We start from the raw sequence: 14969 nt of genomic DNA, 5'->3' as shown, positions 1-14969 counted from the left end.
TTTGGGTGTTTTTTCAGCTTTGTGCTATATATAGTTCTTGGTCATGTGTAATGTTTGCACAGCTTTTTAAATGGATGGCTACTGAAAAGTGCCATAGTGTTATTCCAGCTGCTCTGATAAACTGGAATCTATCAGCACTGTAGAAGACAAGTTTTCAGTGCACAGTCTATAGATCTCCTGCTGAAATTGAATTGTATACAAACAGCACAATGACTGCGGGTAAATGTCAGTGAAACTTAATTTACAAATCTTTTATGTGACATTAGTTGATTAATGATTAGATGCCAAGGACAAGTTCGCACACTCATTCACACCTAGGGGCAATTTAGAGTCACAGATCCACCTACCAGCATGTTTAGGGAGCAGGAAAGATTCCACAGAACCCAAAGGGGACCCACACAGACATGTAGAGAATATGTACATAAACAATAACCCAAACTCAGCAAGGCAGCAATGATGTATACCCACGTACCACCTCAAATGCTACTGTTACTGCTCAATGTGTTAGGTGCATTAGGCAAGAAATTTTCTGTTCATAATAATATGATCAAATATTTTTTTGTGTTCCACTGCCTGAGCTGTTTCTGTTTGAGGTTCAGACATTCCTACAAGCACATTCTTAATGTGCTCTGATCCACTGTACTCGTCACTGTGACCCCAGTGGATTTTGCACTTATTGGTTTTTGTATGAGGCGAATCCATTTAAACCAATTCAGTGCAAGCTCAAGCGAGAATGAATGTGTCACTTTCGACGTTAAAAGCATCAATTATGAATGACTGGAATGACCGGTCCAATCGATTTTTCAGATTGAGTTTTGCAACAGGATAGCGAGTATGCCGGTATGATCCCGAGTGAGTAGTGAAGGTCAAGGTTCTGGTAATGCAATAACAGGAATGGGTGGACTCTGACTTTTGCATTTATGGTAGAGCAGGAGAAGGTCGAGTCGTCCGAATGGATCTGATCTTTTGTTACAGGTGGAGGCGGCAAGTCTAATGCTTTGTACAATGCTTCCACTAGCCAGTGACCTAGTCCACTTTGGCAATAAGTATGCTGTCAAGTGAGGTCCTTGTTTCTGGAGCATAAGTAGGCCATGGAAAACAGGCTTCTGTGTCATGGTCTCTAGGTTAAGCTGGAGTCAGGGGTGGTGACATGACCACGATCAAATGGTGTGAGCCCTTACTTCTATTTAATCTCCTTTATTATTATAAAGTTGTTTTTCTTTCACTATTTCACTATTGCATTCCACTAGTAGAGGGGAGAAAAATGGCAGGAAAATTTAGATCACTGTACAAGACCGCAGATAATGAATGCACCATTGTGACAATGTATATTGTAAAAGTGCTTTTAAAATAAATGTTCTTCTCATACACCATTTCCCACAATTGTTTCTCAGCCAGTCGTGTATTTCACGCTTTACATTTTCCGTTGCAGGTAAAGATGATGTCCGAGGAGACCCAACACCGAGCGCTTGAGGAGGACCTAGAGTCAGAGGAGGGTGATTTGGAATCATATTTGGAGGAAGAGAGCAGCAGCGAACTCCTGGAGCGTGTCAGAGAGCTTCAAGTGAGTCACACTTTTCACATCTCTTAAGACACCATGAGAACCCACATCTTTTATATCTGTTCAGTGTCAGTATGTTGAAAAACGAGCGTTTTTTTTTCTTCGTCCAGGCTGAGAACTCGGCTCTTTCCCTCGCCAATGAGAGCCAGAGAGAAGCTTATGAAAGATGCCTGGATGAAGTGAGTTCTGACAACCTGACTCTGATTGTTTAATATGTTTTATTTCACAATGTTTCTAGGTTTGGATACTCTCATGGTTTTGTATGATAAAAATAAATCACATTACGATGTTCTCTTTGAGCCTGGTGGCATTCGTGTTTAATGGAAAATTACAACATTATTTCTCTATTGTAAAGCAATGTTGTACAAATGTGGCTAAAACTTAACTTGTTAATGAATATATTCCTTTATTTATCATTGATAGGTAGCCAATCATGTCGTCCAAGCCTTGCTCAACCAAAAGGTAAAGTTTATCATTCTTTTAATTTGTATTGATAATGGCCTGTGTGTACAAAAGTTTGGAAACACCAAGTATTTAATGATTTTTGAGAGACACATGCATGTTTCTTTTTATCTATATGCCACCAACTAGGTTATGTAATGGGATGAAGATTTACTTTAACCAAAACAATATTCACTGTCATTAGGAAATTCTTATTTAACATGAATAACGGCTTTAAAAAATCTCGGCTTCCAGACGGGTCGTTTCTTCAAAACATTCAACTTAAATACTTTGCATCTTGTAAAACTTGCCAAAGATGTTTTTCACTAGTTGGTTCTTTCTTTTAAAACCATCCAGTTCATCCCAAAGCAATTCAATAGGATTTATGTACGGTAACTGGGCAGGCCAATCCTGCCCAGTTTGCTCTCTAAGACTTTACATTTGGTTGGTTTACATTTATGGCATTTGGCAGAGGCCCTTATCCAGAGCGACTTACAATTGATCCTATTCATACTTTTGAGTCTTTGAGGGTCTTGCTCAGGGGCTTGAGAGCAGCAGCTTGGTGTGGCTGGGATTTGAACTCACGATGTTCAGATGCAAAATCCAATGCCTTAACCGCTAAAGTCCAAGACATAATTACATTGTGTTGAAGTTTGGAATGATATTCATTTTACCTGGAATAAGTGTCCAACCTTCTCTGCTCCAAAACAACACCAGACCATTAAACCAGCTCCAGATTGAATGCGTTTTATGAAACAGTCTGCTAACATCATATCTCTTGTTCTTTTAGAGCTAAAAATGTTGAATTTTAATTCCACCTAACTTTCCTCCAGTCATTTACTGTCCAATTCCTGTGCATTTTTGACATTTAACTATTTTGTTGCATATAAACAAACGAAACATGCATCTGTCATCAAAACAAAACAAAAAAAGACTAGGTGTTTCCAAACTTTTGCCCAGCACTGTATGCTGTTTATTGTTAAGTGCAGCACCTATATTTACAGAACTGTGGCCATCCTTCACTTTCAGTAAACCGTTTTTTTTTTTTTTTTTTTTTTTTTTTTACTCGCTTGTTTCAGGATCTGCGGGAAGAGTGCATCAAGTTGAAAATGCGAGTGTTTGATTTGGAGAGGCAGAACAGAACACTGTGTGAACTCCTCCAAGAGAAACTGCACAATCAGTCATGTGTACATCAGCAGGTAAATTGTTAAAACATTTTGACACAGAGTTCTCTTCGTAGACAAAGCTGGGGGGGGTTTGTAGTAGCATTCTGAAGAGTATATTTAAACCGCCCTATTATCTTTGTTTATTTAGCATGCCAAATTGTCGAAAATGTGCGTTGTCCTGTTTACTTTAGTGGTGGGAGGGAATTTTTCCAAATGAATGACAAAGAATTTTAATCAGGTACACATTATCCACTTATAAAATATACTGATAATGTACTCATAATGTATTACAGCTTGTGCAGTATTACTTAAACTTAATGTAATTATTCACAACTGTGGTACTGTTCAAAACTACAGCATTTATCTGGCGTTTATTCAACAATTCTATATATAAGGAATTAAAGACAGAGTAACTGTATATAGCATAGTATGACAGCCCATAGTAAGTGTAGTAAAGGGTTTCAAGGTAATATATAGAATTAAAAATGTAAGTAGCAAACAAAGACATGCAAATTATGACCAGTGAAATATAACAGTGCTGTTGTACTAAATATTAGCACTCATGGAATGCCGGGTGTCCACACCAATAAGGGGCCTATTGTATGAAAAAGATTATAATCTAGTATGGATCTAACACTTTTTACTAACTTCTGATTTCAGACTGGGTCCTGCTTGGAACACATTTCTGAACTACAGCACACTGATTCAAACAAACAGAATGAAACGCAGAGGAATGCACAGTCCAAGGTAAAAAAACAACAACAATGCATGAAGTTTTGTAAACACAAAATGAAAAGCAGACTAAAATACAGCTGATGATTAGGTTCAAATATAGAAGTATCAAAATTTATCTTATTTTCAAACGTTTAACTAAACTATATTTATGAAATCCTTTTCTTCCAATGTTTGTTTTACTCTAAAGGGAAATGGAGAGTGTGCACAAACCTGCTTTCCTGAAACCCAAAGCTTTTCCACCTCAATGGACGCCTTATCACCTTTTATGAAAAAGAAAGCACACATTTTGGAAGTCCTTCGCAAGCTTGAAGAGACGGATCCTCTACGCTACCATCGTTCCTCTGGCATCTCTTCCCTCTGTGAATATAGCCAAGCTCTGGTCTCTAAGGATGCGGTGTTGGCTTGCAGAGACAACTTGCCTCGGTGCAATATAACTAAAACGAATTGTCCCCATTCCTGTTCAGATGTTTGTATCAATGGAGCAGAGCACAATAGTGTAAAGTGTGGAAGCTGTAACACATGTCTAATTCTATCCAATAAGGACGCGTTCAGTTTAGCCAACAGTAGCCACAATTGTTGCACTTCAAATACAATTACTATCGACAACCTTAACCTGGCTCCGCCTGAATTCCATAAGAGCCAAGACCTACAGAGCCACGTGAAGCCTCCTACGGGTACTAGTGAACTCCTAGTAATCAGGAAGTCTGCTGATTTGTCTATTTCGTCTGAAAAAGTTCTTGAACCATCCAATGAGCTTTTAGCAACAGCAGCCCTTGACTCTTATTCTAACTTGGCAGTTCCTGAAAGAGACCTTAATAGAGTGCCTGATCATGCACCAGCTAATTCTACACTGTCAGAGAAAGAGACTAGAGATAAAAACAGAATATCAGATGTCCGGTTATCAAAAAGTAGCAACACCACCAGTGAACAAATCATTAGTCATGAGAGTACAAATGATACAAGTACTCTGGAAACAGACTTTAAGCACTTAAAAACTGTATCACTACAAAAGCTTGAGAAGGTAACAGATGCTGAGGAATTTCTGCAGATTGTTGATTCCGATGTCCAGCCAGTCACCCCAAAGTTACCTACTCTTGGTCTTAAGGACAACCTCCAAGACACATATAGTGAGAATGAAAGTCATGAACCTTTGCATAAAGGGCTGCTGTTTTCTCCCAATGAGAATCATACAGCATCAAAAGTACTAGATGAGATATGTGTCCCTGTGAAGGAAAGCACATCGCAAGACCTTCAGGCTGATGGTACTAAACTTGTGAACCCCAACCAGGTATGCATCAGAGAGGTCAAGTCTTCCCCTTCAAAACTTCTCAAGTTTCTTAAGATTCCCACTCTCGGGGAGCGTGCCCCAGTAGCCAATCCTCCCCGTCTTAGCCCTCAATTAACACGCAGCTCAAAGATCCCATGTCGCAGTAACAACTATGAAGTGCATCATTCACCGGTTCCTACCCGCAAAGCAACCACAGCAGAAAGGCAAAAACAGCCACCCTGTCCCAAATCAGAGCCGTATCCATCCACACATTCTGCTCCAACCTCTCCACCACTATCTGATGATCCACCTCCAGTGGTGCCAAAAGAGCTTAACTGTGGCATACCTAAAAGTAGTCGAGGAAGCAAGCCTACAGCAACTGCCTACTCACAAAAGACACCCCAGAAAATACCACACTATGAAAATATTCCTGATCTCTCCAGTGCTGGTGGATCAGATATATCCAAGGTTCTTGGAGAGGTGAGCTCTGCACTTCGTTATGCCAGCTCGAACACAGAGAAAGTCAAAGGAAAGATAGGAAACCTTGGACTAGAAAGGCCCATAAGTTTCAAATCTCAAAAGGACACTTCACAAGGCTCTGACTTCTCAGATCAAGATGAGAGCCCAGATAGCCCTGTATGGCATAAGCAGGCCAACCATCGCAGTTTGCCTACTCAGTCATCTTCACAGAAGTCACAAATGAGTGGCATGCGGTCCAGAAGCCAAGAAAAAAACGAGTTGGTGAAAGACATACAAAGTGCAGGTTCACCTATTAAAAAGAATGATCCACCACCCATTCCTAAGAAGACGGGTGTGGGCCGACAGCTGGGTGAATCAAGCCATTCCTTTAAAGAAAGACTAGCTGCACTTGGCAAGTTGAGGAACACAGAAGAATCCGCTTGCTCGCAGGCAAATGATAAAAAAGAAACGCCTCCTCGAACCAGTGACAAAAGCAAAACTGTTGACTATGAAACTATAGAACATAAACTTTTAAATAATACAGATTCTGTTGAAGAAAAATCATATGTTTCGAGTCATATGGACAGTGCTGTCTCCAAACTTTCTGACCAAGGCATCAAATCATTACCTGCAAGCTCTACAATCTCTAAGCTGGAAAGCGAATCCTCTAGAATGTCTCTTGCAAAACCAGAAAGCCCTAAATCTAAAATGCCTGCACTGTCTACCAACTTAGAAGCTGCACAAGCTTTGCGTAGCTATGCCAAAAGTACAACACCACATAGTCTTTCATACAGTGGCAAAAACCTTTCTAGTCCCCACAGCAGCAGCCCTAACAGGATTCCTTTAAAATCTCCAACTAAAACTGTGCCAGCATCTATAAACCGAGATGCGAAACCAACCCAGGAACTTCCGAGGTACTTGTCCAAATCTGAAGACAGGAGCCAATCCCGAGCCAGTAAGAAGAAAAATTCATTAGGGGAGAGCCTTCCTCCACCACCTCCAAGGCCTACAGAGTCAGTTGAAGAAAAGAGGCACTCTGCACCAAGCCCTCAGTCCTCCATAGAGCAAAAGGTCATGAAGGGCATAGAGGAAAATATGCTAAAGCTACAAGAACAAGACAAGACTCAAGTACCTGAGGTTAAACAGAAGGCCTCCAGTGGAATCGCCAACTGGTTTGGCTTGCGTAAAAGTAAGCTGCCAGCTCTTAATCGGAAACCCGAGGCTTCAAAAGGCAAAGACGAAAAGAGAGAATGGAAACTCAATATATCCTCAGGGGGAAAGGATTCTAAAGTGGCTACTAAAAAGCCAGAGAGCGAGAGCTTAAACATATCCATGTTAATGGAAAAAGCGGAGGGGCTACACAAAGCCCTTGAAGAGGAACGTGCCTATGTGAATGGCGTTGCTATGGACCGACAAGGAAAGGGCCATTCCTGTGAGGTGGTCATGGACCAAGCTCAGGGGCAGCTGTCTGTAATGTACAGGGGTGTGCCATCAGACAACTTCATGCAGCAGCTGCTTAACCGGTATGTATGATGTGGCAGTTTCCTACATTTGTGCTTACGTATGTCAATATCCATCAAGCTTTTCGACTTAGTCATGCATTCCTGCTTTGAAATCCACTGAGTAAGTGGGTTGTAGAGACATTCCAAAACTTGTTGAATAATTAATAATCATTATGTTTTTTATAAAAGGGTGGATGGAAAGGATGTTGGAGGTATCGGTGTGGCTCATCGACGCTTATCATTTGATTGCAAAACCAGGCCAGTCTTCAGCCATCATATTACAAGTGCTGTTTGTCAGACCAGAAGTAGTGAGGATATGGAAAAGGTAAAGTCATAACAGCTTGTATGTCACTGCCAGCAATTAAAATGTAGACATTCAGAGTTAATCCTAAACTTGGCCGAACTCTGTGATTTGTCCCCAGGCTGCCTCTTTAATGACTAAAGTGGATGGTGTGTCTGATGAGAACCTGGCTGATTCAATTCACCATGAACACTTTGCAGGTACGCCTGCTGACTGATGCGACAGTCACTTACCACACCAAGATGATGTATTTGATTAATGGGTTAGCGCATGACCTCATAAACAGGCCTGGACCTGATCGTCCAGTACAAGGTTGCTAGACATGTTTCTTCCTGTGGCTTTTACGATAAGTAACACCTGCAGAGGAGTGACTTTTTGGCTCTTAAGCAGAACAGTTTATATTGACAGAAAATGTATATTTCACGTCTTTAACAAAGAAGTGATTACCAATTTTGTGGACTTTACATATATGATTGTGTACTGACATACTGTGTTTTACAGGCTCTGGACTTTACATATATGATTGTGCACTGACATACTGTGTTTTACAGGCTCTGGAATTTCCACACACACCCTGGACAGTGGTATTGGCACATTTCCTCTTCCTGACTACAGTGTGAATGCTGGATGTAAAAGTGTTCCCAAAGGGAAGGCCCAAGGGGAGAATGATGCTTCTTTTCCTCAGGGACGACATTGCTCAGGGATAAAAATTCCCCATAAGGCCTGGACCTTGGAAAGAGAGCTGTCTTCTTTGGAGGAGGATTACATCATGGGGCAGGAAATAAATAGTACCCCACTGCAAGGCAAACTTGCATCCAACCAAGTTGCTAAGACGGGCCAAGAAGGTACTGGTGTTTGTTGGTGTATTGTTTTTATTTTAAGCTATTTTGCCTTTGGATTTAGTACAAGCTCAGTAATGACTATGATGCCTTGGCCCCACTCTACCCTGAAATAACTCTTCTGAATAACTATGCAGTTATTCAGAAGGTTATGATTATGAAGGTGAGTTCACATTATACTCACCCTCATCATGTTTTATACTTGTGTAGTGTTGAATTTTTAGTTTTCCAGAACATCAGCTATGATAATAGTCCCATATATAACCCAAATTACAGGTTTTATAGTTTTTTAAATAAATAGAATTTATCTTGTCTCAACTGTGTAAAGGTCCGATTGTTCATCTTATTAAAATCCATGAGAGGCCATTTTCTTATACCAAAATCCCCACCATGTCTTATTCCTCACAAATTTACACAAAGAAGCCAAAAAACGCTTTAATCCCCAGTTGTTGTTAAATGTATGCATTTCATATATATATATGTGAAGAATTATGGATCATCTTTCAATTTTAAGGAGCTGACGTCTGTGGCAGACCCGTAAGATCTGTTTCCACAAAGAACTGGACATTCCCCAACCTCAAAGGATCAACAGAGCCGTCTGATGTTTATCTTGGAGTCGAAGAGGCCTTAGATTCAGTGAACCAGAAGAGCTCATTTAGGAGGGTGAGTCTGCTATTCAAGCACATAAATGGCACCAGGGGTGGAAATGCTTGAGGAATTGTACTTTAATACTATACTGTCCTACACTAGTACTATGCTGTATTTGGGATCTATAGAAAACCGAATAGTTTTTTATTTGTATTGAATTTCCAAGGACATCGAATGTTTTGTGTTGGTGGTCTCATGGCACACAATGTAGTTAGCACCATAGCTAATAGTGTGGAAATTGAAGGTGAGCGTCTCTGGCATACCTCAGTAAAATGTTTCAACATGCTGAAGTATGCAAAGACTCATATAAAATTAGGTGCCTCCTTTGCCTCCTAAGAAAGCATCTTCTAAAAAAAAAAAAAAAAAAGAAAAATTAATAAATAAATAAAAACATGTTAAGACTAGCCTTTAAAGTCTAAAGTTAGCCTTTACAAACTGTACTTTTACTAATTAATTAATTATCACACAATGTAGTGTTAGTTAGGTGTTAGAAGGATGAATAAATTATGTTTTCAGGTAAATGCGTACTTAACAGTTTAAGATATAGCTAATATAAATAGTCTTTTTATTTTTTTTTTTTTTATTTTACATAAAAACATTGACTTTTTAATTATTTAGGCAACTAAATTGTGTCAACATGTCTACTTTGACTTTAGCACTTCTTTTTCCAGATACTTACTCTCCTAAACTATAGACACATTACTTTCACTTAATTATTCTTCAGTATTTGTTACACCCCTGAATGGCATCTAACATCACTGTAATGCCAGTGTCATGGGATGCGCCATGCTGTGTGCATGCTGGGAAGACTGATAGCACAAGTAAAATATTTTCTGGTGTTTCAGTAATTAAAAATTTGAAGTACAATTCTAATTAGATTTTTGCCCTTTGTACAGCGCTCAAAGACCAGTGACTCCCCCATCAGGCATGACAGTGACCCCAGAAGCCTGCCGCAGCCGAGTCAGATGCGCAGAGGCAAGGCACGTCCTCCTGTCAACCCAGACCTGGGTAGAGAACCTGGGTTAGAGCTGGTGAGAGAGAGGCCTGATGATACACTTTCCCCTGGCCACCCCCAGGTCTTAGAGACCCCCGAATCCCTAAGCGACTCTCTCTATGACAGCCTGTCCTCCTGCGGTAGCCAAGGCTGAGAGGGGGAGTGCCAGTAGCTGAGTTGGATGGGATTTTACTGACCATTAGGTACTTTTTCTACACCGTAACCTTGGTCGTGTCAGGCAGCATTTTTATTTTTATTTAAAAGCATTCACAAGACAACACGCTTTTGGCACCAGAGGACACGCACAGGACGTGTTCCTGCAAGAAGTCACCATTTATCCGAGAGTCACCTTTCTACTGGATGCAAGCCAGCGTGGACATGTATGTGTGGTGGATTTGAGGGATTCATTGAATTTCTGTTCTCGTCATTTTTAATTATTATTTTTTTTAAGCAAACTTACACCGTATTTTTTCTGATTCAGGTAGTAGCAGAATAGACTTGTCACCTTTCGGTCATTGAATTGTTTGTCATGATTGGTCACTTAAAACCATTACAGGTCTTCCATAAACAAACAAATTCTCAATTGTCTCTACATGTACATTAGCGCACATCTTTCGTTTAACATAGTTGTGTAAAGTTATTGCAAAGTGAATCGTGTATATGTATGTGATTTTTGTTGATAATTTAATATGCATATTTTATGTAAAAACAAAAATTTAGATAAATTGGTGTACAATTGGAATTGGACACTGATTTCCATTAGGTCCATTATCTGTTAGATGTCAACAACTTGTAGCAATAATAAAGAACTATCCGTGTGTGATAGCGCTACAGTGTTTTACATTAAATTTTAACTTGCAAGTATTTATTTAATATCTTTTTTTCAATAGTGTGGTAAGACAAGACCACATTTCGCTGGTTACTTTTTAGCATTCGTTGCTCAGTTTTCTGTGTCCGGCTGTGTATGTTTCAGTTTATTACTATGAAGTCCTTGACTGGGCATTTTACTTTAAATACAATATATATATATATATATGTATAGCGCCTGTCAAAAGTTTGGAAACACTCAGTTTTTGTAGCGTTTTCGAGACACATGCATGTTTATATGCAACTTTTACTTTGACCAAACAAATGTACAGATGTTTGCACAAAAAATATCCAGTTAGTAGTAAACTTTATTTTCATTGAAAATTTCTCCCTTAGCAGGAATAACAGCTTTTACACACACCGGTATCGGGACCGGCTTAGCGTCTTCAAACATTCGAATTAAATACTTTGCCTTTTGTAAAACTTGCCAAAGTTGCTCTTTTAGTTGAAGATTTCTTTTTGAACTTGCGATCCAGTTAATCCCAGAGCAGTTCAGTAGTATTTAGGTGTGGTGATTGAGCAGGCCATTCCGTGGTAGATAACACTCTAGAAGTGGTAACTCTGTGGTTAAGACATTGGACTTGGAAGGTCATGAGCAGGGCCCTTAATCCTCAATTGCTTAGTTGTAAATCACTCTGGATTAGGGCTTCTGCTAAAAATGTAAATGTATATAACACTCCAGCTGACTCTATATGATGCTTACAGAGCTTTGGGTTATTGTCTTGTTCTAAGGTGAAGTCGGGTCCAATTGGCCGCAGTCCACATGGAATTACATTGTGTCGAAGTGTGGAATGGTAGCCATGTTGGTTTAGTATTCTTTTTACCTGGAATAAGTCTCCAACATTCCCTGCCCCAAAACAAGCTTCCACTTCCATTAGTGACTGTGGGTGAGAGGCAGTCTGCTAACATTTCCTATAAATTCTTCTATCTGAGCCAAAAATGTCAGAATTTGGACTTCTCTGTCCACAGAACTTTTTTCCAGTCATCAACTGTTAAATTCTTGTGCGTTTTTGCCTTTTACCTAGTTTATTGCATAACAAACAAAAAGGAACATGCATGTCTCCAAAAACCATAACAGACTAGGTATTTCCAAACCTTTACAGGAAATGTATCTCAGTTAGATACTTGATCAGGTTACATAATAGGCCAAGATAATTCTTATCAGATGATCTTGGTCTTCATCTTAAGTTATCCACGAGAAATGTTTGGCTTTCCGAGACACTCTTTAAGTTGAATATTCATTTCCACACAATTAGTTTTGTTGTTTGTATTCAAGCGAAGTCCCTCTGTGATCATGTCTTGGCAAATGACCTCGTCCTGTATTGTACATGATCGCTCCTTTTCACTTAGTGCTTACACGCCAACCATAAACAGAACATTCCTGACACCTTGTGTGGAAATGTCAGAAATTAGAAACACCCGGTGATGCCCCCGGGCAGGCTGTGTAAACATCGCGATGACCTTCTTATTGAATGCTGACATCTGAAGTCAAAGTTTATAGTCATTTTGTTGAATTTCTGAGTGAATTATACTGTTTGTGCAAAAACATCTTTGTTTTTTAATCTTGTGAAGGACGCATAAAATGGCACACTTCATGGCGAATTGAGATTTTAATCCCTTTTTTCACCAGGTCCAAAAAAAAAAAAAGAAAAATGTCATGACTCCAAACACTCCCCATTGCTTTTTGTCAAGGTCCCTTTAATTCAAATTAGTGTTCTGTTTTCCTCTAGGAGTTATTTCATTTATTTTGTTGTAATTTTCCAGGACTATTTTATATTAGTTTGCTATGTTTACAAAAAGAATTTATGACGAAGCTGTTAATATATCTGTAAACTTTTTATATTAAGGTGCTATCGGATGTTTTTCCACTCATCTCTGCGAAAACAAAGCCATAAACGTTTTTCATGATCATCTTTTTAAGCAATTGCCGTCACTCATGCAATTAAATAAAATGTTTTTATGCAGGTTGCAAGTCTGTTTCTTTTTTGATGAAAATGCTAGATGTATACAGATTAATAAAAGAGCTGGGATAAGGTCTCGAAGCTATGAATGGACCTATGGATGATCATGGAGAAGTAGATGCCGAGTGTTTAAAGGCATGGAGAAGCTGATGCTGGATCTATGATGATCACAAATTGTTCTGTATTGTTGAAAGATTTATGACCAAACTTTTGATGTCACCCATATGAGGATGGGTTCCCCTTTGAGTCTGGTTCCTCTCAAGGTTTCTTCCTCATGTCATCTAAGGGAGTTTTTCCTTGCCACTGTCGCCACGGCTTGCTCATCAGGGACAAACGCACACCATTCACCTTCACTGTTGTTTTCTGTAAAGCTGCTTTGAGACAATGTCTGTTGTGAAAAGCGCTATACAAATAAACTTGACTTGACTTGACTATGAACCTTTAAAGAACGATTAACACCTAAGACCCAGCATGGGTAATTTGAGCAGCGAAGGCATTCCAGTTCTGATTCTAGTAAAGGTCATTCGGTGCACTTTTAAGTAATGAGGTCAAGAGAACAATGTATTATTGAGGGGTTTTCCTCTTTATTTAATGCTAAGGTCAATGCAAGATGAAAGCCATTCTTTTCCCAAGAAGTAAGACAGACTCCTACTTCTGTGCTGACAGGATGTTCACTAAAGCAGCCTGGCTTTGACCACAACCCTGGATTTCTATTATGGTAAAATTGAAAGACACTTCATCTAGGGTTTCCCTGTAGGTTGCTCCATCAATCATGCCTTCAAGCCTGACCAGTTTCCTAGCCATGAAAAAGCATTCTCACAACATGATGCTCCCACCAGCATGCTTCGCTGGGGGAAGATAAGGTTCTTAGGGCATAAAGAAGTGTAACCAAATGTAGTTGCCACAAAGTTACATGTTGGCCTCATGTATGAGACCGAGATTATGTATTTGCTGGCCTCAGAGCCTCCATACCATCAGGATGCAAGTGGACCTTCTGCCAGGTCATCGCCAGCAACATAAACTACTTCATCTATATTCGCACATGACTAGAAATTTTTACTTTGGATAAAAAAAAAAAATCAGTAATTGTATCTGATAAATTCCATGTAAAAAGACTGTCTAAGAGTTTAAACTTATGAACATGAGCAAACAGAGCTTCCTCTGTTTCAAGAACCAGTCTGTTTTGTACCATAGCAATGATGTGATTGTCTAATTTGATTTCTCAGAACAATCAGTGACTTTCCCCCATCATGACTCCAACACACAACCTCAAAGATATGCTGGTACTAGTGAAATCATTTCCATGATGAAATCCACCTGAGCTTGATTATTTTCCAATGGTTGGACACACTGTTGTGTTCTTCGTCCATAACGATTCTAAATTCAGCCCAACAAAGAATTTTTTGTTTTTAATTTTTGCACACCACATTTGGTAGCAATGCTATTTAAAGGCCTGTATTTATTTAAGGTGCCAAACTAGCACTAAATCCGGCCTAACTTTCATAGAAATTTGAGCCCCTAAAGATAAAAAAAACCATCCTGTTGTTAATTCATTTATTACTCCCAGGGAATATTTGGCAAGTTTCAAGATCAGTGAAAATCATTTCCAACACCAGTAAACACACCAGCAGGTTACAGTGGGGAAAACGAAAAAGCTGAACAATTCACAAAAGGCTCGTGCTGCCAAATATTTATGTGCAGCATGTTTACGTAAGCAGTGACGGCTGGTTTTTTAACTCCACTCCAGTCAAGTTTGAACAAGTCTGCTCAAGGCTGAACAGTATTAGCACATCATATATTTATGAGAACTTGTAATTTCTTGCTGTTGGGTAGCTGGCATGTACACATTATTGGTTTATGTAAATGAAAAACTGATAAGGTATTTTTGAGAACTGTGGCATGATGTGTTAATTAGCCATACATTTAAAAGTGTAAAACTACACTGCTACTTTATTAGGAACACCCTGCAGTTATTTCAGGTACACAGGAGTACAATGATTAAATTTTGCATATGTACGTCAAGGGCTTCAGAATCCATCAAACTGAGAGGGAGGCAACAATTAAATCCTTCTCACAAGCAGTTGAGGAGAATGGCATCTCAAAATAAATGATGTATCACACCTTGAGGTAGGTTTAAAAAACCCAAAAGACCACATCAGGTTGCTCTCCTGCTAGTCAAGAACCGGAATCTGAATGTGCAATGAGAACAGACTCAAAAACTGAAACGA

At 39.4% G+C, this 14969-nt stretch overlaps 1 protein-coding gene and 1 long non-coding RNA gene across 3 annotated transcripts in view; one reads left to right on the top strand and one right to left on the bottom strand.

Annotated features, from left to right (window-relative positions):
- The window catches only part of nckap5l (NCK-associated protein 5-like), a 25987-nt gene extending 13235 nt beyond the window's left edge, over positions 1-12752 (top strand). For both annotated transcript variants that reach the window (XM_083570337.1, XM_083570338.1), the window contains exons 2-12: positions 1433-1564; positions 1672-1740; positions 1985-2023; positions 3082-3201; positions 3829-3915; positions 4091-7152; positions 7321-7456; positions 7554-7632; positions 7984-8277; positions 8786-8934; positions 9816-12752. In XM_083570337.1, coding sequence (XP_083426463.1) covers positions 1439-1564; positions 1672-1740; positions 1985-2023; positions 3082-3201; positions 3829-3915; positions 4091-7152; positions 7321-7456; positions 7554-7632; positions 7984-8277; positions 8786-8934; positions 9816-10067 — 4413 coding nt within the window. In that variant the 5' untranslated portion in view covers positions 1433-1438 and the 3' untranslated portion in view covers positions 10068-12752. The remainder of the gene's footprint in view (positions 1-1432; positions 1565-1671; positions 1741-1984; positions 2024-3081; positions 3202-3828; positions 3916-4090; positions 7153-7320; positions 7457-7553; positions 7633-7983; positions 8278-8785; positions 8935-9815) is intronic.
- On the bottom strand, positions 10370-14969 carry LOC310741937. The gene is made up of 2 exons (XR_014538108.1): positions 13174-14969; positions 10370-12823 (listed from the first exon to the last, which is right to left on the bottom strand). It is a non-coding gene; the product is annotated as an uncharacterized lncRNA (long non-coding RNA).

This window comes from Silurus aristotelis (assembly GCF_946808225.1).
Source record: "Silurus aristotelis genome assembly, chromosome: 19".
In the NCBI taxonomy this organism is placed as follows: Eukaryota; Metazoa; Chordata; class Actinopteri; order Siluriformes; family Siluridae; genus Silurus; species Silurus aristotelis.
This window is presented reverse-complemented; position numbering and strand designations above follow the sequence as displayed.